The 26,205-nt window shown below is 40.1% G+C and overlaps 1 protein-coding gene across 1 annotated transcript in view; it reads right to left on the reverse strand.

Annotated features, from left to right (window-relative positions):
• The window catches only part of lrp8 (low density lipoprotein receptor-related protein 8, apolipoprotein e receptor), a 181,663-nt gene that overhangs the window by 74,848 nt on the left and 80,610 nt on the right, over positions 1 to 26,205 (reverse strand). The window contains exons 3-4 of the mRNA XM_030433693.1: positions 19,774 to 19,896; positions 6 to 59 (exon numbers count right to left, since the gene is read on the reverse strand). Coding sequence (XP_030289553.1) covers positions 6 to 59; positions 19,774 to 19,896 — 177 coding nt within the window. The remainder of the gene's footprint in view (positions 1 to 5; positions 60 to 19,773; positions 19,897 to 26,205) is intronic.

Here is a 26,205-nt window from a genome sequence, read left to right on the forward strand (position 1 = left end):
AACACATTTGCTGGCAGCCCCGCCGCAATCAAACTTCTCTGGAGGACAGGTCTGTCGGCCTGTTCGGAGGGTGGAGGTGAAAAACAGCAAAGGGGAGAGCAAAGAGGGAGGAGAAAGGGAAAGTAAAATGGACAGAGTGGATGAGGGGGTTGGGGGGAAATGGATGGAAGAGAATGGGAGTAAAGAGGGACAGAGAGGGAAGACAGGGAGGGAGAAATGAGAAAAGAAACAGGGAGGAGGCAAAAGATAGAGAGAGAAGGGACAGACAGTCAATGAAACAGTTTGATAACTTGGTTATCTTGTTGCTCAAAATCGATTCGCCCTGAAAGGCCTGCAATTAAACTAGACACACAGTGACAAAGGAACAAAGAAGCAGGAACAGGCAGACGCAAAGCCAGGAAAACACACACACACACACAACAAACTAAACAAGACATTAAGACAGGACTGTACACATAAGACATGAAACACACAAGCACTATTTTGTAAGAACACTTAACTTTAGCTGCTTATGTTTTATTAATCCATCAATCTTTGATAAAATAAATAAATAAATTACAAGGTCAATAAAATGTCAAACAAATAGTGAAAATTCAGTTATCAAGAGTTCAAAAGGGACATCATTTGGGTTAGACAAACCTCCTCCTCCTCACCCCAAACTGAACTAGCAAATATTTGCATTTGAAAAGCAGGAAAATATGGATGTTTGGAATTTTTACTAGATTAATGATTTACTGCATTGAACACTTAAATTTGTTCTAAACAATTGATCAACTAATCCCTTTTGCACACGGAAACACAACAATTGTTAAGCTAAAATAAACTACAATACAGACTGCATACAAATAGGACCGGTTTCTCTCCATTTATATTATTTCTGTATTTGAAACCTTATTCAATAAAAATAATTTTAAATTAATAAAACATTCTTGAGTGTGCACCAGCATGAGTGAATGAAGTGAGAAAGCACAAGTGACAGTTTGTCAAACACACACAGTCGTATGCACACTGTGTGTGAGTGAGAAAGCGGTCCCTCCTTGTAAGAGCCCATTACAGTAGAGAAGGCCATTGTTCCTACATGTGTAACCCGTGGGGTTAGTACAGGGAGAAAAAATACAGCCGTCCAATACATCAAATTTACACTCAGTCCCCACAGCAAATCTCCGTCCCTTCTACTGCAAACCACCACACTCCCTCACCCTGCCTCACCCCCCTGCCTTCCTCTTCAATCAGCACCATAGGGACTCTAGTCCCAGATTACATTACAGCGCTGTGTCAAACTCAACTCTATCAATTATACATATTTGACCACCAGAATGCTTCTTGGCAACCAGCCTGTGAGTGTGTGTGTGTGTGTGTGTGTGTGAGTGTGAGTGTGTGTGAGAGAGAGAGAGAGAGGGAGAGAGTGAGAGTGTGTGTGTGTGTGAGTATGTGTGAGAGAGTGTGTGTGCTGCAGCCACAGATCAATTTTGCCTATGGGATTCGAACATTTCCATGTCATTCTCTGGTCGAAGTGAGTGGTCTGACATCTGGGTTACTGTTCAGTCAATTGAAGAGTTTCTTGTTGTATGTCTTGGAGATACTTTCCAATATACAATGGACAATGTTGGTCTTGTGGTGTGTGAGTCCAAGTTACCATTTGGACACTTTCTCACTCTAATATGAACCCGAACACTCCCAGAGGTTCAGTTCATCAAGTGTCTGATTGACAGCTGGGTTAAAAGGATTTAATTTGTCTGACTGACCATTTCGGCCCCGAGTGTCGGGACTGGCAGAGTCATAGACCAGCTGCCAATCAAATGACAGAATACAGTTGAGGAGGAACAACAAAGAGCTCCATTAGCATTGATTATGACATAATCAATGAGTTAACTTCCATCCCATGGGTAATAATGTTCACTAAATGAAAAGGACAATTCCAACGTCCTATTACAACATAGTTTAAGTAATAACTTTTGCCAGTTAAAATGCTCTTGAGCTGCTCTCCGCTGGCATTTAACAGAAGTTCTAGTCAAACATTCATACAGTCAATATAGGGTGTTTCCATTATCTGCCTCAGTCAGCCAGAACACTGAAGACTGTTCACAAAGAAAATTGCCATGTGCAAACTGAGAAATGTGTTTCACATTGCCTGCAGAAGCAGTTTGTTTGGATTTAACAGAAGTGGTAGTACATGGCAGTAATTAGCATGATTAAAACAGCCACCAAATCTGCACAGACGAAGAAAAGCATGCCAACTACAGACAGACAATCTAATATCTCGGCACAACTAAACTAATTGAAAAATCACACTTAAACACATTTAAACACCACTGTAATACAGATGCTGCTCAAGAATGCAATCAAAATCCTCAAATAATAATCTCAAGTGTTTTTATCAAGGTCGATGCTGTCTGACTGCCAATCCATATGGTGAGGAAGTTCATAATGAAGTTGCAATACCTTTCCTAGACTTCTGAAAGTCACTGCTTGGATTTGCCCTCTCTCTTTGTTACCCTCTCGTTAAACGCTGACAGGTGTATCCAGCGTCCCAGCATTGACAGACTTATCGACAGTAAGCTGGGGAGGCACGCCTGTGCCTGAAGAGATATTGCCGACTATGATCATATTTTTTGCCAAGTACAAAATCGACTGCAAATCTTTTCACAGAAAGCTATGTAAAAGCTGCATCTTTGTACACATACCTATTGTAAACAGGTGCTCATGAAGGCAGGCACTGGCACACATACACTGACTAGATAAGCAGAACTACTTAGAGCTATAAATCCTCTTCCTCTCAGCTGCTAGTCATAGGTGTTTAACTGAATTCACTATTCTTTAGACTTTGTTTTGAATGAATATTTCATGGGCTATAAAACTCCCGGGGCACAGAGAAGAATACTGGGCAGTTAGCGGCCAGATAGCTTTCTTGCTGCCAAGGCCAACAGTGAATAGCAGCTGAGGAACTGATGCTAGCCATGCTCCAGTGGAGCTGCTTGGTGGCGAGCAATAAGAGATGGTGGTTGGACACGGCAGCTCCCAGGTGGGTGTATGCATTATCGAATGAGTGTGAAACAGGGTCAGAACAAGCGCGTGCAGTCAGTGAATGTGTCCAGGTTACATAAAGGAAAAGCAAACAGACAAACATACACAACTGGCCGGATGACCAGGTCAAAACCTTTCCTTCATATTCCATATCTATGACATATAAAGGCGTGTAATATTCACCCCAGTGCCCTTTTCATTATGCTATGACAAACTTATATATCACTTTCACATCTCCCCGGGTTGGCAGTGATTTACCTGCCAGCGTGGGAGGCTGTTTTCTCAGTGTGACACTCGACAGTTGCAGGGGATATGATGGGATTTCAGTTCTGTGAATTGTGGGCAGATTTAGTCACATAGAAAATCAATGTCAGGCGAATCAGCTGTCTCTAACATACGTGTAGCAAGTACACGCGCATAAGCTGAATATGTACTGGCAAATGGAATTTAGAGATGCAACAAGTAGTCTTTTAACAGATTAGTTCATTGTTTCTCAAACCTTTTACACTGTGTACCACCTCAGAAAGTACAACACTCTCCAAGTACCACCATCATCTTCTAACTTTATCTAGCTGAGAACTTGTTAGCTTATTGACAAAAAGCTTATTTTGAGAAAAAATTCAGTCTCTTCCAATACATTTTTCCTACAATTCTTGATCAGAAGCTGCGCAGTGGATTCTAAACAGACTTTCTGCTGGTCCTGGGGTCAAAAAAAGAAATTTGACTTATTCAAACACATTCACAAATAGAAGCGGTATAGACTTGTTATTCTCCTCACACGGCTCACCTAAGTGTCTATTATGAGCAGGGTACCGGGTGGACTGAGCAAGGCGCTGTATGCTAATGAACTTTTGATTAACTACCTTCTTAATTTCCCTTCACAAGGAGTGAGGGGTATGGGGTATTGTGGTGTGGCCCCACGTCCACTCTCCAGCTGCCTGCCTAGCATCAAAGCTAGCCTCCGAGGTGATTGATTTAGACGGCTCGTAGCCCTGCAGGCTAATGCTAAGATAATTTATTTATTATGAGGTGTGTGCATGAGCCAGGGAGGTAAAATAAGTCATCCTTAAGTCACAGTGAGACAGCACGTCAAAACAAAGGCACGTGGGGGGAGCATATGTGATAATGTGGCACATGCTGAATGGGAAGTTACAGAATCCAATGGATGATTTACCCTTCACCGGCACCTGGGATTAGAGTTGCATGAATTTAAAATGATTACAGCTACACTGAATTCCCCTTTACTCCAGACAGCACCGCACTGATTGATGAAGTACCATGCTTTAACATCTTTTTATGCATACACCTGAAAACATGTACTCATCACATCAGTGGAATATTATGAATGCCCAAATACTCTGCGCTGCTGTGAATATCAATTTGCTCCACGTGTACTCCAAAGCTAAATGAATTCCAGGGTGAAGGCAGTTAAGTTTCATGTAAAATACAGAAGCACAAGTACTTTTCTTTCTTCGGATAGAGTGTCAAATATCTGATACTCCCTTTTATAGCTATCCATCTTTAAAAATGTAGCCGGACATAGCATGAACATCATGAAAACCAGAAATTACCACAAATACTGAGCGTCTTTATGTGAGTGATAATGTATGAGGTAAGTGAGAACTTTTTCCTCGCATGTGTTTGACACATTATCAATTAAATCTAAACTAACAGGGGGTCCATAACAGCTGATCGTCTGTGAAATGGAATAATTAAACTCGAGTTTCAGCCATGAGGTTACACCATAAATTGGTGAGTGGCGGCTTGAGAACAGTAAACTTTTATCACTCAGCTACCCTGCAGTAAAAACATGGCCACGCATGCCTTGAATCAATACACAACCATGTACTGGACCATCCTTGTGACTCAGTCTTCTTTATAGAGACCATTTTATAATTTCAAATATCTAACTTCAGGCCAGGCAACATTATGAACATCTCTAAAGCTCATGTCTTTATCTTTAGCCTCAGTTACTTGAATTTATCTGGATTCACAGATGATAACTGAAAGAGGAAGTAAAGAGGGAATAAAACGGAGCAGAAAAAGGAAATTAAGTGAAATATAGGAGAGGGTGTTGGGTCAGATATCGGTCAGAGAATGAAGAATAGCAATGCAGGGACGAATTGGGAACAGGGCAATTAGAGGAAGATGAGAAGTGAGACGCTCAAGGAAAAAGACGCGGAGGTATTGGGATGATGGGTTGGAATCTGATCAAATTAGGTCTTCTTGTGACCCGAGGGGATACAAATGCACACACAATAGGCATGAAAATTTGATTTGGTCACCGAATTACACTACAAACTCCACAACGAGAACAGATACACAAACATGCACATTAACACACACAAATAAAAACATAAACATAAAAAATTATGTATTGCAAATTTCCCCACGTTGCACTGTAATCCATTTAGAGAAGTGGGCCGGATTGCATCTTAACACAGCAGAGATTGTGAGAAGTAGTCCAAATGAATACATTGCTCTAATTTCAGTGTCTGGAATTTCATTAACCTAAGTGGTAGCTTGTAGTGCTTGCATAGTTAATCTTTTCCAGGGATTGCACTGCATGCAGTATGAATTATTTTTTTTCTTATTACTTTTTGAGCTGTAACCTTTATAAAATGAGAAGAAAAGACTGGAGAAGACAAAGGACATGAGGCTGGGGAGCCTAAAGCTCACAGAGCGCTCGTATGCATCAATGATTCATACAAGACCACAGATGTATGGATCAGCCAATTATTTGGAATGTAAGGACTGTGCAAGCCTAATGGTTTGATCGGATGCAGTGGGTCATATCGTCACGGTGACGCTCATTAACCTCGTTCCAAGAAGTGGTCTTAATCTCAACGGCTTGTTAAGGTAAGTTTAGGGGTGTAACATTTTTTGTGTATGTTTAAGTGCATACGCCCACTAGCAATACCCACCTACCTGGGAGAAGACATTTTGAAGTGCAGTTACCTTCTGTTTATTACTTTCTTTGACCATTAGTGGCTGATTTTATTGTAGCTAACCTCTGGTCAAGTTCGAGTTTAGAAGGTAATAAAAAAGGGTGCTGAGGAAATGTAATTTACGAACACATTAGAGTTGGAATAATAGCTTTAATTGTTTAATTAATCTAATTATTCAGGAATTTTTCAAGAAAAAGTAGTGAACCAACATTCTCTGATCCCAGCTCCACAGATGACTGGATTTGTTTCCCTTCTTTGTCATATATTGATATAAACTAAACATCTTTGGGCTTAGCACCTTTGGTTGAACAAAACAAGACATCTGAATATGTCATCTTGGACTCTGGGAAGTTTTTTTCCCCCCCTTATTTTTGCTATGTAATAGACTAAACGATTAAGCAATGAAAGTCTGCAGATTAATCGATAATGAAAATTATAATAAAATGCTGCCTTACAGTAATACACGTGTTCTTGAGTTCAGCGGTGCACCTCTCTTGTATTCTGCAGAGATAAAGTTTGAACAGTACTGAATGTCTACTCTATTTATCCTTGGAGAAGATAAAACATCTTAGTCTTGCACACAATTCCTAAAACGGGTGATTTTTCTCCCTGAACCTAAAGTTCATGAAGTCTGCCTCAGAGGTTTAGTGTTAGCTGTCAGGTTAGATCAAATGAATAAAACAACTTGATGGACCCACATGAAATGTAAATCTGACTTTACAGGTCAGTGGCAATTCTTTAGTCCATTCCGTTTCCAGTGTTAAGTCAGTTGACAAAAAAACACATCTCTCGAAATGAGCATGAATTCATTCACTTCATCGGCACAGCTACTTTATGTGAGTTATCTTTGAGAGGGCACAAGAATATCTCAGTGTAAGCATGTCAAAATGAGTGTATGCATGGGTGAAAAGGGAATATGTGTTTGCATGTGTATCTACTGTTAGTCCGAGGGCGGTTTCATATAATTGTGCATGCATGACCGAGTGCGTGTTTGGTTTTTTGTAAGCATAGGTACATAATATATGTGTGAATGTATGAGTGTCTGTATATTGCATGCCCTCACATTGTTCACAGAGAACAGCATAATGTTTTGTGGCCATGGAAAAAGACCAGAGAGAAGTCAAAGACATGTTTGTTGATGTAGATATGGCTATGGAACAGTCAAATTCCATCAAAATACCAATACCAATATCATGGTAGTTTTAGTTTTACCCAATCTTATGTAACTGGTTGAGATATTTTCAGTAACCCCACTTGTTATTGGATTAGTAAATGCATTGTTTAAGGGTAGGGAAGTTGCTAATTTACTGCTATTAAAACAAGTTTCAAATGTTTGCCCTTGTCTACAAATAAAATTGATGATACAACAATGTCAATTTTCACACATTTGTGTGCCTTTCGACTATTAAATCTGGTTTAGTTTGTAGACCCCTTGGCACTGAATGTAAATGAGGAGTTTGGACCAAGGCTTACCAAGGCTACATTTTGCCTTGAAATGTTGCCGTAGTGCCAACTCCAACACCGCCTTGTCCTTCAGATGTGAAATCCAATTTACGGAAAGGGCGTATGTGGTTAATATCAGATTACAATTTAAATGAAGGTTAGTGTTGATTAGTGGCTTTCATTGGAACGCTGATCTCCAATTTTTGCAGCCCTGATGTGGAGAGAGAGTGGTGGGGGCGTTTGCTGGAGAGAAAAAGATCAAAGTCGAAGGAAAGAGGAGAAAAAAAATGATCAGAAAGAGCCAATACAGAGACTGGAGAAAGGAGTGAGATGCCAACAAAAAAAGAAGAGCGGTAGTAGAAGTTGGAGTGTAACCCCTCTCTCTCACTCTCTCGCTCTCTCCCTCTCTCCCTCTCAAGGCTGTGTAAAAGAGAAGGGGAACCATTAGTACAGTCTAGACGGTGGGTCTGTCAGTGCCGTGGGGGGGAAGAAATACAGCGCGACACCAGCGCTCTCATAGGAAATTGCCACTTTCTTCCAACAGGCCCCTCTTAATGGTTGTTTAGTAGACGACACATTGGGCATTAAAATTACCGCCAATGGCTAGTGCCACATCTCAACGAAGGAGAGATTGCAGGAGAGGGAGGAAGACAAAAAGAAGGAGAGGGAGGAGGAGGGTCGGGGCCTCTATTTTGAGATACACTCTGAGCTTACTTCCTCTGTGGCAGTTTATTGAAAGTCTGGGTTGGGGCACAAAGGCAGGGGTGTGAAGATTAAAACGCATCCAAATTATGTAGAAAGTGTAGCTGACATCTGTAGGCTTCTGAATGGACTTTCCTACTATTATAAGACAGCTACTGGCTGTGTGATGTGTCCTTTTGAGTCATTGCAATGCAAGGTGCGCTCAGATACACCCATTGGCAAGTGCAGTGAACCGTAAAGCATCAGAATTTGGATTCTGTCCGGAAAAACAATTTCCTGCACAGTTAATTTGAGTGCCAGGGAAAACCTACAGATAGTGTTTGAAAACAGCCACACCATAGTCTGTTTGTATGCCTTAATGCGTATCATCTAGGGTTTGGTTTTTTTATGTTACATTTCTCAACCGTGCTGACATCTGCTGTCACCAGTTGGGTCCAGTTCTACAGATATACAGTTCTTTTATATTTTGCAGTGCAGCTGTTAATCCCTCAACACAAGTTAATGTATTATGTTATGTTGAACCAGCATTAAGATTACTATCCAAGCAGGTTTCTCAGTCATAGTCATAGCGTCAACCTTCTCTTTTTCTTCTTCTGCTTCTAGTTCATATGATTCAACTGTGACTGCCCCTATTCGTGTGACCATCTGCTGCCTTTTTTCACCATTTTCTTCCTGCTTTAACCCACAGCTCTGAATCTGTTCGCGGGTGAGACTGCTTTGTTGTTGCCTTTTGACCTAATAAAGGCTGTGAGACAGTTCTGTCATCCCAGTCTGATTTTGGATATGATCCAGTGAAATATTTTAGGATTTCCTTACAAGAGAAGGAATATGAAGATAAAACTGAGAGGAAAATAGAGATGAATGTTTCTAGCCTTTTCATGGCTAAATGTATATGAATGGTAAAACAAAAAAAAGGAAAAAAAAAAGATGAGAACTTGTGTCTTTAGGAAGAGTAACGAAACAGAACTAAAAACAATCCCATCAGGCTGTTGCAGCTCCAAGAGACGCCCTCTGAGAGCAAAAACATATTGACCAACGATCAATCTTCACCAGCCAAGAGCAAGGGTCACTAATTGAACGGAATAATGGAATTGACGGAAAGATCACATGGTGGCTGTTGCTGCGTAGGTGGTTTTCTGTTTGACTGGCATGTACAATGTAAACAAGGAAGCAAGTTTGATGTAAACAACTGTTTCGACACATAGCCACATCACAGGGGTCCAAATGTTTTCTGATACAAGGAAATATATATTTAATCAATAAGTAAAACATGGGCTCCAAAAGGATTACCCAATGTTTAATTATTTCAACAGCATGTTTATATTATATATTATATATTATGTTTAATTAAATTAATTCTTAACCAAAAAAAAAATTAAATTTCAGGGATAAGGAGCTGTTATTAGCCGTCGTTAAAAAGTAAATGTTAGCTTTCCAGGAATCAAGGTAAAACTAAATCATACATTTCCTTATCTTATAGCTCTTACCACTTACGCACTTTGTTTCGATTTTTGACAGGATGTGTCATTATTGCAGAATGGTGCTATCACACAGCAGCAAAAGTGCAATTTCATGTGCGTTTTGTGGTTGGTAGGCTCTTCTGTATCTTCCTTAAATAATCAATACACTTTAACTTATTACTAATATAAATCAAGGTAAATACGTTTGATGTTAATGAGATGCCACAAGATACAGCAAGATAAGCAGAACACTGCAAATGCAGGCCTGAGATGACGGGCTCACAATATGAGGAGAGAGAGAGACAAAGCTAGAAAGATGACCTTTAATGTTTTGGTTTTTCTTTTCCCCAGCACCTTCTATGGTGACATTAAACTCACTGTCAGTATCGTATCTTCAATTATTCATGAACAAGATTTCCCAAGCAAATGTACACACACACACACACACACACACACACACACACACGCACACACGAGACTATGCATCTGGAGACCGCCAAAAACAACGATGGGAAGCACTAACACTGACGATTGCCTCACTAGACAAATGTCAACATTTGTTTTTTGTTGAAATTCTTAAAACTATCTTTATTTTTTTCTGAACTGTAGCCTCTTGTATACATGGTACTGTTGTCTCTCAGTAGCAAAAAGCTAATTCATGTAAGTTGTGTGAATTAGATAGTTGTTAAGTTACTTCAACAAATACTTTAACAAAATAAGTTAGTAGGCTGGGAGTTTGTTACTTCAACAGCATGGGCGGCTGTTTGCAGTTAACAGTTAATAATGGTTTCATTTGAGCCTGACAACGACCTTTTTCTAACCTTAATCAAACAAAAGTATCCTGGAAATAGTCAAAACAAACCTGACTCAAGGCCCACTCACTTATGTTTCCTGGAGCTTTCAAGGCAAAAAAATTTCTTAATACTGCTGCGGAAGATATTATAAGAGTCAGGCATTCCACAACTCTATTTCCATGACATCTGAGCTGATACAGTGCATCTGATACAGCTAAAAAAGCTCGTAGGTGGACCTGTATTTTGGGATTGTTCTGTCAAGCTAAACCAAGCGGTTTTAATGTTAAAAATAAACCAAACTTTCACCACAGAATGTTTTTAATGCTCCTACGTTATGTAAATACCTTAATAGACATCCAACTGGCCCTATGAATCCAGTCTGCTCAGTGTACAGAGATGAAACAGCTGCATATTCTTTATGTTCATCCTTGTATTAATATGCATGTGTTATACAGAGTACCTGAATACAGGGTCTCTTTTTCACATATGACAGGCTATCACAGCATCTAGGGCTAAGTGTATAATTTAGAATGCACTATAATTTGCCCATGATATAACAAAACACAGTGGGAGAAATTGTGACGTTCATGCAGTCAAAGTAATGCTCAGCCATCAAAGAGGAAGTAACTTAGAGGCTTGTGGCTGAGTGGACAGTAACTCACAACCAGAGCCGACAACCGAAGGGAAAATCTTTTGGCTATTAAGTTGATTTAAAAACATAACTTTTGGAAACTTTTGGCCACTGCAGGCTGAGAGACTGTGATATGTTGTTTGATCATTGTAACTGATTGAATCATATATCAATAAGTAATGGATAAAGACAGTGAACGATCAAACTGATGTGTGTCTGTGCTTGTGCAGTTGTGTGTGTGTGTGTGTGTGTGTGTGTGTGTGTGTGTGTGTGTGTGTGTGTGTGCGCGTGTCGGGGTAAGTGAGAAATTCTGCTCAGGGTTACAGAGGTTTTCCATTAAAAGAATATGTGCAAGAGACTTAAGACAAATCAAACTGCTCTGAAGTGGAAGATCAGAGTGACCTCAGAATGCGCACCAATACACTTCAGTCACTCGCACGCGCGCACACACACACACACACACACACACACACACACACACACACACACACACACGCTCAGCTTGTATAACTACATGTGTGTCTTTTGATGGCAGGCTCACTGAGTTTTTTCTTGATTGAATGAGAGACACAGGTAGAGAGCGAGGTAGAGAGAGGTAGAGAGAGAGAGAGAGTGAGAGAGTGAGAGAGGGGGTGGGGTGGGGTGGGAGGGACCACCTGGGAAATTACACCTGCCGCTGCCTCAAGCATGAAATTGAAGCCGTCCAACAATGCTACTCACTGGATCCTTCCCGTTCATATTCCAAAATAATTAACTAGCACAACCTCTTGCCTCCATGCTATAATATGCTGACCTGCCTGTTGTCTTTGTAGGTACAGACAAGGAAAAACCCCCCTCAGTACACAGGAGCAGGTGGAACTGATGACAGTGGGGACACAGAGAAATGAGGGGTAAGGTTGTACAAATTCAAGTTTCAACTTTAGTTGTCACCAAAGAACAGCTGGTATCAGGGCCTGTTTTAGACTGACATGTTGGGCCAGTGCTGATAACTGAACGTCAGATTTCTTTCTTCTAGATGAATTTAATAGCGCTTTACCCAATTTCAACTGACGAATGTATACAGGACATACTGTATAATTTGAATTCTGTATCTTGACATGAGGAGCTGCACCCCACAAACAAATAAATGCTAAATAAATCTAGGTTTCACTTCACACATTTTGTTGCAACAATGTCATTCTTCAAAATTCTATTTAATAGCTAAATGCTCAAATTGGCTGGGTGAAATGCACACAATACAAGTGCTTACATACTTGAATTAAGTTATTCTTCCTTGCACAATCTCAGTTTAGAGTATTATCATGCTACCATGTGTTTGCACTAATTAGCACAAAGGAAAAAATCCAGCTGTTCGGATATTTCACTGGATAACTTTAAATTCCAGTGTGTAGGATTTGTGAGAATCTACTGTTAAAGATGAAATATACTGATTATGTTTTCATTAGTGTATAATCACCGTTGACTAAAAATCAATTTTTAGCAGCTACCGTAATGGAAGGTAAGGCAAGGAGTGTCTGGTTATTCTAATCTGCAACCTCAATGCTAGATGCCACTAAATCTTAAATACATGATCTTTAACTATTCGACCTGCAGTTGGTGTTAAATGAAGGATGGGGGGGGGGGGGGGGTCCACTAACATCAGTAAGGATAATTCTCTAGGGTATATGAAAAAACATCCAATAATTAGTTGATAAACCAAACTGGTGGACTGACATTGCTATCCTTAGAGCCATGGCTAAAAACAGCAGTATTACTACAAGCCTTGCATCCACACTAAACTTAAATGCAAGGTACAATTTAAACAAGATGAGCAGCCACAACATACAACAGCGATCAGTTCTGAGAGTGTTGAGTTGCATGTAGACAAAGAGCAATCATTGTCATCAGCATTATCCTCATCATCAACATCCGGCAATCACGAGTGACAAATTAAAGCCTCCCTTCCCTCTTATTAACATTCAGGAGGCTGGAGAGTAAATTAGCTGCCATACCTGTTTGACTAAGCAGCACCAAGGCTAGCAGCAGATGTCCTCCAGCTGTCTCACTGTCCACTTTCAATATCTCCACTACAGATTTCTCCACAGTAGTGCTTTAATCACCGTATGAAAAAGTAATTGAAGAAGTCAGCAGTGACTCAATATGAGCTCTATAAATCAAGGCTACAAAAAGTGGGAGAGAAGTCCTGCTGTGATGAAAGGCTCCGCTTTGACAGTTTGTGTCTTCAGATGAATGAGTTTCATCAGATGGAATGAAATAAGCAGCAAAGTTTGAAATCAAGGAACTTTTATTGCCCTGTGGTTTTGGGTGAGTGGGTGTAAAGATCTAGTCAGGTGTACTAAACACATCTGCAAGGTGCAATACTGGACTCAAAACATTTAGACATTTGACTCATTTAATGATTGCAAGAATGTCTTCAAGTCTTCAGCTATTATGTGGAATAGTCAAATTTGAACATAACTGAAAAAAATACCAGCCCTCTTAACATACAACATAATGGTCCTTTTGTCATTCGAAATAAAAAGAAATTCTCACTGCTTTTATATTGTTATAGCAGAGCCAAAGGGAATAGCGAGACTGATGTTTTATCTCAACAGGCTCCTCTCCCATGATGTGTGACTTGAGATTACTTGACTTCCTAAGTTATCAACATTCTCATTTGTGTTTGTCTTTTTTCCCTCATTGTGTTTCACAATGAGTTTCGAGGCCTTTCAGTACAGCTTTTATCAGCATGCCTCTGAGCATGAAATATGCCTGAGTGGACTTGCAATGATTAGATTTCTCATCTTGATGGTACAAGACCTTTATCTTATGAATATAAAATATCTTCCAAATGACAAAAAAACCTCAAGCACTCCTGGACAGTTTTCTCTCTACAGCTAAAATTTTGAAGCATCCCTTGGACTGAGACTGGGGACTGTAAAGAGTGGCACATGATGGTCAAAGATGCGGCTGAGTGACGCTGGCTGAGTGTCTGCTGTTGCAATTCAATAACCTTTATCTACACAGAGACACTTGGGTGGTGAGAAGGGCTCGCTTTAATCCCCGGAGTGAAGATATGCAGCAGCAGAGCCAAAAGAGTGCACACACATAAAGATGGAGTTTAAATAACTCTTGAAAGTCGACACAGCTCCTCTAATCAGCACTGATTGTCAAACTCCAGGACCTTGCTGATGCCACTCAGAGAAAATGGATGCTGACTTTGTAATGTCTAGACCTCAGGAAATCAAAGCTTTGATGTCTGGTACATGGATTATGAACATAAGTACCCCGCAGCAAGGCATATTATGTAAATTTAATAGTTGTGCTAAAATGTAAAGATGACCCTGTGGTCAATGATGAGCCATGTTTTGCAAACTCACTCATTCTGACTAATTCTTTGTAATCTAATTATCAGGTAAAATTACGATTAGTAACAAGCACCCTAGAAATCAGCTTTTCAGAGGCAAAACAAAAATGAGGATGCTTAAGAATTTTTAAAAGGGGGATTCTTTATCTTTTTTTAACCAGGCCTATGAATTTACATGTTTGGGTGTAATGGAATCCTTTGGGCAACTCGGACCATCAAAGTTACGTCCACTGAAAGTGCCTGTTTTTTTTTTTTTTAAATATATTCTATCTGCTTTAATTGACAGAACAGCTGAAGATATGATAGTAAACAGGATGAGAAAGGGGGAGTGACACGCAGCAAAGGGTGCCCAGGCTGGGACTCGAACCTGGGGCCGCCGCAGCGAGGACAAAGCCTCTGCACATGCACATGGTATGCCTGCTCTACCAACTGAGCTAAACGGCACCCCAAAAGTGCCTGTTTTTGACACTGACAGGCTGAGGTTGTTCTTTTGAGCGACTGACAAGATTACTGAAACAATTCCCATGGAAATAGACATACGAGTTGTTGCAGGAGGACGATGGTGTTTGCAACAACCAATTATAGGACCTAAATATTTAAACAAAGGGACAAGGGTATTTTCACTTAAGTCATGAATTCACTGAACTTTTTGAGACTGTTTCAAGTGTGAAAGTAAAACCACATCCAGTCCAAATATTTGGGCAGCAGTTTGTTGTAGGCTTGTTTATTTCAGTAGCTTGCCACCTATTAAGTTATCGAGCGACTTTATGGTACCTTTAATGGTACTAATAATGCTGTTGCAGCTGCTACTGAGGGATGATGTCTGCCTATAGGATCAGTGGAGAACATTGTGTGCATATACACTCTTTCATGCATCAACCACCACTCATTTGATTGAGCATTTTCTCCAGAATCCCCTCCAGGCCCAGATTCATTTTCAAATGTGTAATTACAGAACTCAAGAGGAGCCTGTGTTTGTGCTTGTGAGTGTATGTGTGTGTGTGTGGTTTCAGGGGCTTCATCAGAGGTCCATAGTTAATCAGCAGTCGACCAGAAGTCTCGGGGATCAGCACATCGATTCCCTCCCAGGGAAATCAATTCAATCAAAGGCGTTACTTAAACTCAACTCAGATCAGAAAGTGGAGGACAAACAGCACGAGGACAGAGAAGAGGACGTGATTCAAGAAGGTATAGTTGACAGCGGTTCAGGGGGTGTAAGGGAATAGCAGAGGGACTTTCCTTTGTTATCCATCTGTATATCAACATGAAGAATGCAGATGCTTGCATACAAGGCATTAGGAGAGATTGGATTGTACAGCACCAATGGGAGATCATGGTCTGATGTGAACATGGTGCTCTCATCACCATCATCACAAATACAAAGGAGGGACTACCTTTTGGAAGACTGATACTCCAGCTATGTGAAAGCCCCTTAAAGCTGTTAATATGGTTTCCGACAACTTATTATGCAGGCTTTTGCTCTAATCTGTCACAAGTCTGTTTACAGTAACTCTGGCAAATAGTATATACACATAATATACAAGACTTGTTAGGAATTTAATTCACTGGATCTATGAGCAGTTTTATGAACATACATGCACATACATTACAATATGCAATGATTTCAAACATTCTGCCACACACACACACAGCTCTGAGGATCAATGTGGCCGACAAAGTTAGAGAAGCTCTCACAGCGTCTGACCTTGACCAAACATAATGAGACTTAACCACAAGTCCACTAATCTGATGAAATGACTTACAGATTCACCTTGTGATGAATACTAAATGCAAGCATTGACTTTAGACACACGCTTGCGCGGGTGCACAGACTTATAGCCCTTACAGGCATGTACACACGCACACACACGCGCACTCCAATGCATGTCCTTGGACTATTCCAATCAGACTTATTACTTTGAGAAACTTCAAAGGGCTCTTTGATCACCTCTTTGAAAATCATATTAATAAATATTGCAAATAGAAGCCAGCCATTAGTTACAGCCACATCGAAAGTTTTGTGATAAGGCTGAAAAAGACAGACTGACCTCTGGAAGTTCTTTACTGCTCTGTAACTTATCTTTGGAGGAAACACTGGCTATGTGTGAGATTACTACGTGAATCCCTGGAAAATGTCAGCAGATTCTATTTGTATTCTACTCCTTCTTCCTTAGAAGCTCAGCAGTTTCAACTTCACTGATGAGCAACATGCTCACAATGTTTACAAAGCCCCATAGAACTCCGCTGATTCCTAATGAGAGAACATCCCAACTCTGCCAACTTGATTATGCCATCCACCAACATGCAACCAACAAACTTGGTTTTCGACTGGAACCAAAATAGAGCAGGTTTTCCTAGACCTTAACTGCAAACCAAAGTGGGCATGTCATATTCTACAGGTCATTGTGCAATGCACTCGCTTTATGACACCTTCATTACAATATTTCCACTCAAAACTTGTGGAAATGTTGGCTGATTTGCTGGATAGCACCAAGGTCCTAATAATCTTGAACCAAACCAAAAAAAAACGAACCCAAAAAAAAACGGTTATTTAGCGGTAAAAAGGCTTTAGATACCACAATCACAGTTGTGCCTTTAACGCACCAAGTACAGCGCAAAAAAAAGCACACTGTAATGTGGTGTTAAGACAAAAACAGGTTAAAAAAGGATATACAAACCAAGTATGATGACTCATCAAATGCATTGAAATTGTACAGCAAAATGTCATCGTAGGTGCTATAAGGCTGGCTGATTTTGCACTCTGTTGTGGTAAAAGTTGAGACACAAATCAGCGCCGCTTTGAATTGGACGGTACATCTACTTGCAAAAAAGACAGAGTGACTTCAGTGGTAGTTGTGGCAACTGGAATATGGGTCACTATTACTAAAAACAATTTCATGTATAAATATTTTTATTTTGGGGGCCAGTCTCTTCCAAAATCATCAATTTATCTCTCATTTGTGTCATCTATCAAACTCACCCAAGCTTTACCCACAGCCATCACAATCTTCTTCATACTCTCTTTCAAAACCCATATTTGAGTAATACCTCTGCGCACAGTATACATTTCATATAATACAATTTTAAGTCCGTTGTCATTCAGTCATCACTTTTTCAAAGCCTAAAATACTCTCCTCTCGCTGTTCTCGTTTAAACCTCTTTTTGACAAACCTGAAGCTTTAAAAACTAAAATAGTTGAAAAGCTATTCTATATCTTCTAAAAAACCACCTGTGTCAGAATATCAATTTAACCTCTACCACACATTTCCAAAAGCCAGTTAATAATCTCCGATCTAAAAAAGAAAGAAGGAAAAAAAATATTTGTGTCAGTCGTCATATACTTCCTATCCTCACCTTCACTCTCTTTCTAACTTTAATTTTCAAACCTAAGCACACAAGCACACACATGCGCTCGCTGTATATGCATGAAGTTTCCCACCTGTGAATAGTGGGTTTCCTCGGCTGATTATAAATCCAATAATCACAGTGGGCAGTGTTCCATTTTTCATAATTGCGGCAGCAAGCGACCTTACCGCCTGCCAACCTTTTCAATTTTGAGTGTAACAGGTAAGGTCTGTTTACTGGTATTCTTCCATTTTTCATAATTACACTATGCTGAGAAAACAAGTTTTAAAACCACATAAACTATTTCAGGGCAGGACAATTAGTTCTGGTTTGTAACACTGATAATGATCCTCACATGCATTAATGCATACTCATTAGCTCCTTTTCCAACAGTGTTTTGAATGGATCATTCAAGTTACCTTTAAATTGTATTACTTACTGACTTACTTACTTACTTACAGTCATAAATCATTAAATATACTTAATCTGACAGTGAACCAACCAGATTAATATAACAGCATCAGAAAACCATTTTCAACTATGTACAAGGCACGAGGTATGTACAGCATTTACCCTAAGGTGCAGATGTACAGATAAAGATCAATTTTAGTGCTACATAATTAAACACGATATCCAAACATCCAAATCTCAAAAAAAAATAAAAAATAAAATAAAAATTGATAGAGGTATAATGTGTGCAGCATTAGTATAAAGTACTGCTGTATAATGGTGTAGAGTTGTCAGGCCTTGAATCTTGTTGTCCAGATGCCAGTGAAAATAAAAAAGTGTGATGCAAAAATTATTATTTTAACTAATGATTAATTTTCAATTAAACGATACTACTATGTACGTGCACACGCATTGTCTGCTCGCAAAGACAGTTGGTCATTGAAGGGCAGCTGTCACTGTAGCTGAAGCTTTGTGACTGGCATCTAATTCATGATGACCGGGCACTTTCTTACCGATGCTGCCGTACAGTAGCTTCTTCAGACACACAGTGCAGAAGCAAGCATCTGGCTCTCTCAATATGTTGCATCAAGTGCTAAACAGCTTCCAGTCACCATCGTTTTCCTCTATTCATGCCCAGCGCCATTTGTTCCTAACTCCATCTCAATCAAGACTGTGTCTTTTCAAGGTTTAATAAACTTTGCTCCCACTTGAGCCGAGTTGCAGGGCTACCACACTGCAAGATCTGTCCTTCTCTGCCTCTGATTAGCTAGCACTTGTTAGTCAGCCTCATATCATTGGTAGATGGAACTACCCTTTCAAGACGATTGCTTACCTCGTCAAAAACAAATCCCATGTGGACGTTTTTTTCCCTTTCTAAATTAGTCATATGCCAGAAATCAGGCACCACCCGGGTTTACTTTAAGCCCTGAGAACAAGTGAACATAAGAAATAAAAGTGAAAGTTACAGAAAATCTTTTCCCTGTTTCAAAAACTGTTTTGTTAGAGACGTAGCAGGATTCAGAGGTGAGCATTTATTAATTGTCACTTTTTCAAACGCGCAATATGGAAATAGTATGAAAGCAGGAATTGTGTCCATTCTTTGCCCTCCATGGCCATGATCAAACCATGTATGGATGTCCTCCCTCTGATGAAGCAAGTGAAGGCAATTTTCTGAGGCGATGTGCAAGAAAGAGAAGGTTGGCACTGCAGCTGGAGCGCAGCAAAATGCGACACTGAGGCCAAGCAACCTTGGAAGTGCTTTATGCTGAAGGAAATATATGTGTGTGCATGTGTGTGTGTGAGAGAGATAAAGTCGTTTAAACACAGATTGCATTACTGTAAAAGTGGCAGAGACAGTTACATCTTGCTGTGTGAATGCATGTTTTCGGAGAATTCATGCATTTTTGTAGACTTCTTTACAAACACACACACATACAGTAATGAATGGACACCGACTAACACAGGACAACACACTTGACACTTGTAGCTGGTAACACATTTAAGACATGTCAAGTGTGAGTGTGTGTGTCCTGACCTACCTCCTGCCACCTGTTTGTATGTTTGGATGTGTGGCACTGTTTGTCTGTGGTTGTGTTTGTCTGCCTGTCAGTGCGACTGTGCGGCTACTTACTGCAGATTGCATCAGCCTCGTCTGAACCATCTGCACACTCCGGCTCTCCATCACAGCGCCACCTCGCAGGGACACACTGTCCGTTCTTACAGGCAAAGTCTGTAGTCGCACATGTCTTCTTTGCTGTGGAGACAAAGGTACACATGCAACATCACTGTATGCCCCCAAAAAAAGGTAAAGGGTTATCTGTGTGTGCTGCTACTCTCTGCTGGTCATTAATGTAACACTATGCTGAATCATCTCCTTGCTGGTTCTTAACACAGTGACTGTCAGATATTCTATTAGATAGTTAATCATTCAATTTCTCTGGAGTACACCATGTGATGCGTGAATAGAGACAGGAAACCTACAGAAACTGGTCACACTCTTGACAAGCGATGAGAATTGTGTGCAAAAGTTTCGACGCAGCAATTAAAATTTAATTCAAGTTAGGAGTAACTCCTGAGCACCAGCTTCAAACCAATTTTCAAGTCCACTTTAAGTTTAATCATCAGCTGGCTAGAGGTTCAAGTTTTGGTGGTGTTTTTAAGTGCAATTTGTAACAGGATCAATGACGGGACAAGATACATTGAGTCAGTCTGTGTTGGTCTCTGTACTATAAGGTTGTGTTCAAGTCAACAATGCAAGTCAGAATTTCTTAATTTAAATGTTCAACTTTAAAGCCATCCAGGTGCGAGACAGCAAATGCCAACAAAAACTTGACAAAATGATGACGTTACAACCAAGGTGACAAGCGCAACTTCATACTTGGAAACGTATGTAAGTATTTTATTCACTAGCTTTATCCACAAACTGTAGTCTGCAAATACATCCCACCCCTACTTTTGGTGATGACATTCTTGTGTGACCTCAGACAACTGCCTCCAAATGAAGTCAGGGTATTTGCTCCAAGTGTACAAGTAGGAGGTCCGGCTTTGAGTGGTGTTCTATCATACCTTTTCTAGCAGGACTTACAAATTCTTTGCATAAGTGCAAAAACTGATTGGTTACATAATTTCAGTGCTATAGGTAGATAAATAATTCCATTATGAATTTAAGTATCACAGAAGTGGCCTGGGCTAGCCAACATATTGCATTTGACAACAATGAACAGATTTAAAATATCTAAGGAAAAATCCAGTAAAAGACAGATCAGAGCTTGGAGGAGCAGTGTTTTGAGCAGTTTCCTTTTAGGCAGGGTGAATTAGTAATGCAGTGACAGCTTCAGTAGAACCTCTTTTTGCAAGACTGTGTTAGATAAATGGTGCGGTGAACAGAAAATGTCACATGTGAACGCAGCAGAAACCTTCAAGTTAGCTGCCTGAACTTTATGTTCCATTTTGACCAGCCCAGGATCCACCTTCAAAGTCTGGCCCAGTCTTTGCAGAACAGGCTATGGCTCTGTGTAGCCTTGTCCTGATAGGTTATGGATTCCAATGGTTTTGTGCAGTCACTTTCTCAAAGCAAGGGAAAATTGAAGCACTTGAGTCTGTCATGGGGAGAGGCAAAAAAAATCCCTCCCCTTGACAGCAGGAGCCAGCGAACAAGAGAAAGCACTCGCTTGGCGTGTTAGCAATGCCTTTGCCTTGCCATGATGAAATATACTGTACAGAGAAGGGTGCTGAGAAATGGCAAAAAAATGTATGTGTAAAAAACCCTGTGTTTATGAGTGTTTTTGTCGGGCTATATTTTTTCTTCTTACGATGCAACTGTTTCGTGTACGCTGTGTGTTCAACCACCTCAACGTCCATACGTCAAAACCAGCCAAAAATGTAGGTGAATGAGTGCTAGGCTAAAGCACTGTAAAGCAGTATTGGCATGTACTACTTTATGAAAGTTATTCTATGAGTGGGCCGTAAAACTAATTATAGTTTAATGCTCACTATTTTCCTATCACCTGTGATAACACTATTTACAGAGATGAAGATACATGCAATGAACATTTCAAGGCACAGATTGACATTTTTGGAAATATACCTATTCATTTTCTTGCCAAGACTGAAAACAGGACAAATTATACTGGAGAAGAAATAACAAAGGTACGGAGCCCCAGACATGACATGGTCAAAAAAAAATTTAATTGTGGCCACAATATAGCTATAGCGTGCACACGAAATACTACTTTGTGGCCACAGAATACTAATTCGTGGCCACGAAATAAGGATAACGTGCGCACGAAATAAGGATAACGTGCGCACAAAATACTAATTCGTAGCCACGAAGTAGGTATAATATGCGCACGATATTATGTGTGCGCATTGATATTAATATCATTCCTGTACAGCTGGGTAAGCAAATCGAGCACACCTTCTCTAGAACCTGCAATAGCCTACGTGATGTCCCTAAGGTGAGTGTCTTATCTTATTCTGTTCTAGTCAATATCTTGTTATCCCACATTTAGGCAGTTATTTAAGTTGGCCTATAATATAGTGAACTTTTAATCGTCTGTGATTTTTACTAAGGACAAATGTCCAGAGAACACTACAGACACCTTCAGTAGTTGCAAGACTCTCAGACTGAATCCTTTATTATAAGTGGTTAATGAGAATCTAAAAGGGAAAACCGTACTGTATGTGTATGTACTGTTTAGTATGAAATCAAACCCCTATGATTACTGCCACATACTTTGCTTTTGCTGCAAGCTTGAGGCCACTAAGCTTGTGCCCAACTCGGCACTGTGTTATATACTGTCCAGTCATCTTATACTTAGCAAAGGGAAAGCTAGCCAGCTTATTAGCTTGTTGTTTATGTGTGTGGCCTTGGATGTCCTATGGTGCGTGGTAAAAGGCAGCGTTATGACTGATGGCACAAGTGGGAGCCATAATAATGAAGTACACACTGAAGGAACTGACAGCATCTCAGCTGGGGGGACCAGTGCTTTCAATTCGTATATCTAAATGTTTTTATATGGTTAACACTGTATGGCAGACTGAGGAGAAAGATAAAGACAGCCAGGCATTCACCAGGGCAGAATATTGATTCAAAGCAGAGCAAAAAAAAAAGAAGAAAGAAAGAAAGAAAAAGGGAGCCTTAAAGATGCAAGAGAGATGGAACTAAAGAATGTGTAGGCCCAGAATAAATGAAAAGCGTGTCTCTAGGGATCTAAGAGTAGTCAGGGCTAGAGACAAAGGTAAACAGAAGGAGGGGAGAGTACAGGGAATAGGGGCACTGAGGCAAATGACACGAGGGAACAAGGCTGTCGAGGTGGGGTCTTGTGTAATAGCATCAGTCCTCACAAAGGACTGAATAAATCCTTTTCCCCTCTTCCAACATGTTAGCATAAATCCCATTTCTTCCTGTCTAGCTGCCTGTTTTTGTTCTCATCTTTTCTTCCATCCCTATCTACAGGCTGATAATGGAGCCAGCTGAAGCCCGGTACAAGATCTCTAACTGGGCAGTACAATTCACAACGTTACTTGGGATTTCAATAACACTGATGATATCATACTATCATCTACAAATAAAGGTTCTCATTCACCTTCATATCACATTTCCTGTCACTGGTCATCATAATCCTCTCCAAAAACAGCGGGTTTAAATCAGCTGGGGAACCAAAATGAAACAGGTGACAGCTTACAAAATATCGTACTCAAAAGGATTCATTAAAATGCATGAGCCAGCGAGCCTAAGCCTTTTAATTTCCGACAACCCTTTCCTGAACTCACATTTCATCTCATCCAAAGGAAATAATACGATTCACCTTGGCCACTTCTCATTCTTGGGGCAAAAGGCATCCGGTGGGGGGGTTTTCTGTCTGTGCGCGAATAAAATATGCTTTTAATTAACCAGTCTGACTGTTTTATCCTGATGGGAAAAAAAAAAACAACAACAATGTGAACAACCATTTCCCTCTCCAGCTATCTACGGCAACTGCAGGATATGATAATAAGTGAACATTTTTAATTATCCGTAGGGAAAAGATACACAAATTACAGAACAGCTTTGCACAGAATGAAGACCGTACTTTAAAAATGACATCCCCACTATAAGTAAAAATGGTAGCATTTCAATAAAGCACATTATGGAAAGCTATTATCATCCATCTTGAAAACCGAGAATTACATTTATGAGAGTGCAGTCATTCGGGATTTCGAATACTGAATGAATAGTGATTAGTTTCATGCAACGAACATTTCCCACAGATGGGTGTGCAGCGCAACATTTTGGAAAGAAGGCGCTCATGTAATGGAATAAGCATGCAAATAAAACTCATACAGCAGTGCCAGCAAGATCTGACACCAGGAATGAAAAAGGAAATACACCCACAACAACATTATAAAGACATTGCGAGAGCATCTCTCATATTCCACTACACACCTCTACTCTAAACGGTCGACAAACATGTCACGATTGCAGACTTAAAATATGTGTGTACATTTGCACGAAACTGTAAATAACCTGCACATACAAAATATTTTTCCATGCCTCTCAAGTGTTGCTGATGCGCGCACAAACAGCTGCGTACATTTACATTCTGATGCCCCCAGACCTGTCATATAGGAGCGTCCATCCATATGGAACAGCCTAAACCTGTCTTATGAGGTGTGAGAGTGAATGTGGAGGACACAAACACTATAGGACACACATACCGTGCACGTACACACACGCCCTTACCTACCAACCACCCCCTCCTCCAGATTTGAGGCACATCATGTTATTTTGGTCCTCTTTCCCCAGATGGAAAAGGTGATTAATATTCATGTGAAAATAGCAGACGGACCAGAAGAGCTCCAGCTTGCTCACTGGGTGATTTCAATCCACGTCGAGCCATCACCAACTTTGTAGACTTTTAAATTGCACCATCAGATTCACGTCATCCACTTCAGCTGCACTTCAACTGGGGACTTCAAATGTTTACAGAAAATGCAACACTAGCCTCGCTGAGATTTATTTTGCTTTAATACCTTACTGATTGGAGGAGGCAAATGTCCTTTACTTTATTCATCTATTTTAACAGGGACCATACAAGGGAATTAATGTAATCGATACGAGGTAAATGTGTTAGATTTGGCTGCAAGGCTAATACTCAGCTGCAGTCCCTTGGCAAGTTGTTGCTGTACATTAAAGCTCTCCTGATATCCTAAGGTGCCTCCTACTTCACTGTAAAGTCCATTCTCAGTATGTGTACTGCAGGCTTCACATTTCCACATCAGACTTGTCCATGCTGAATATTGGACCAGGATTTGGCTTCAAAACTATTTGCGATTTCATGAATCATGCTCACTCACGCTTATGCCCCCTAAAAATCTGATTTTCTAAGGAACACAGAACCAATTTACACTTTCAGCAGTGAATGTGAAAACAGCCTTCTGGTGTCGAACTATAACTGCACATACATCATTCTACAGAGTGAAACTCAAACACCGTCATGACTGGAGGGGGACTTTAAAGAGAAACAAAGAAGACAAGCACAAAGCAGAAGAAAACATATAAGAGGATTTGACTGAATAGTCTTTTACCTGCCCCTGGTAGAGACTGTGTTTAAACATTCAGGCTGTAAAGCTCTGCTGAGAGTACGATGTATTGACATGAGGTAACAAACTCTACCATAGTTTTGCTAAATATATCTCGATATGTTGTCATATCTGCTTCATTTGGCCATGTGCAAATGCGGTGTGAATTTACTTGGAAGTTTGGAGTTTTATAGTTTCTGATGTTGTGCAATTGGATTGTTATGCTGCAGAAGAATAAGACAAAGATCTGTGAATCATAGAAATTTGGATGATCACTCCTGTTAGCTTGTCATGATACTAAAATATTGAACTTCCATATAACAAGAGCATACAAAAATTAAAAAGTCCTGAGCAGACACATTGGATCTTTTTTTACCCTTCTTTTTATTAACAAGGACGAGGAAGTCACTGAACAAATACCAAATATGTGTAATAACATCAAGTGAGAACACACTGACTTTACAGCTTGCCTTTACAGAATCCGAACCACTGTGATACTGTTAAAAAGTCTTTATGAACTTATTGATGAGCCTACACATTTCTGCTCCTAAGAGTCATCATAAAGGCATAAAAGGTTTGAAATAACCTAATGTCAGTGCAGCCTTTGGTTAAATTTTAGAGGCCTTTTTTTTATAGCTCTGGTACTTTTAATAAGATAGAGCAGATATATTGTACTTTCAAACAGGTGGTAGCAAAAAAGTATCCAAGTATCAACAACCTCACAGTCCTGTGATGCTTTACACAATAATTAAACCTTTACAACATTAAAATGAAGACCTTTATAGAGATGCATGGGAGTGACCATGTTCACAAGTACACTTAAGGTGGCTGCTGTCCACCTTTTCATCACCAGACACACTGTGTTAATTTCCCATTGACATTCAACTAACGCTCTGGAGACCTCCATGATCAATGAGTGAGTAACTTGACCTACGCATGTTCACACGGCCTCCACACAATATATACACAGACATACACAGACACACACACACACGCTGGA

The sequence above is a fragment of the Sparus aurata genome, chromosome 11, assembly GCF_900880675.1.
Source record: "Sparus aurata chromosome 11, fSpaAur1.1, whole genome shotgun sequence".
In the NCBI taxonomy this organism is placed as follows: Eukaryota; Metazoa; Chordata; class Actinopteri; order Spariformes; family Sparidae; genus Sparus; species Sparus aurata.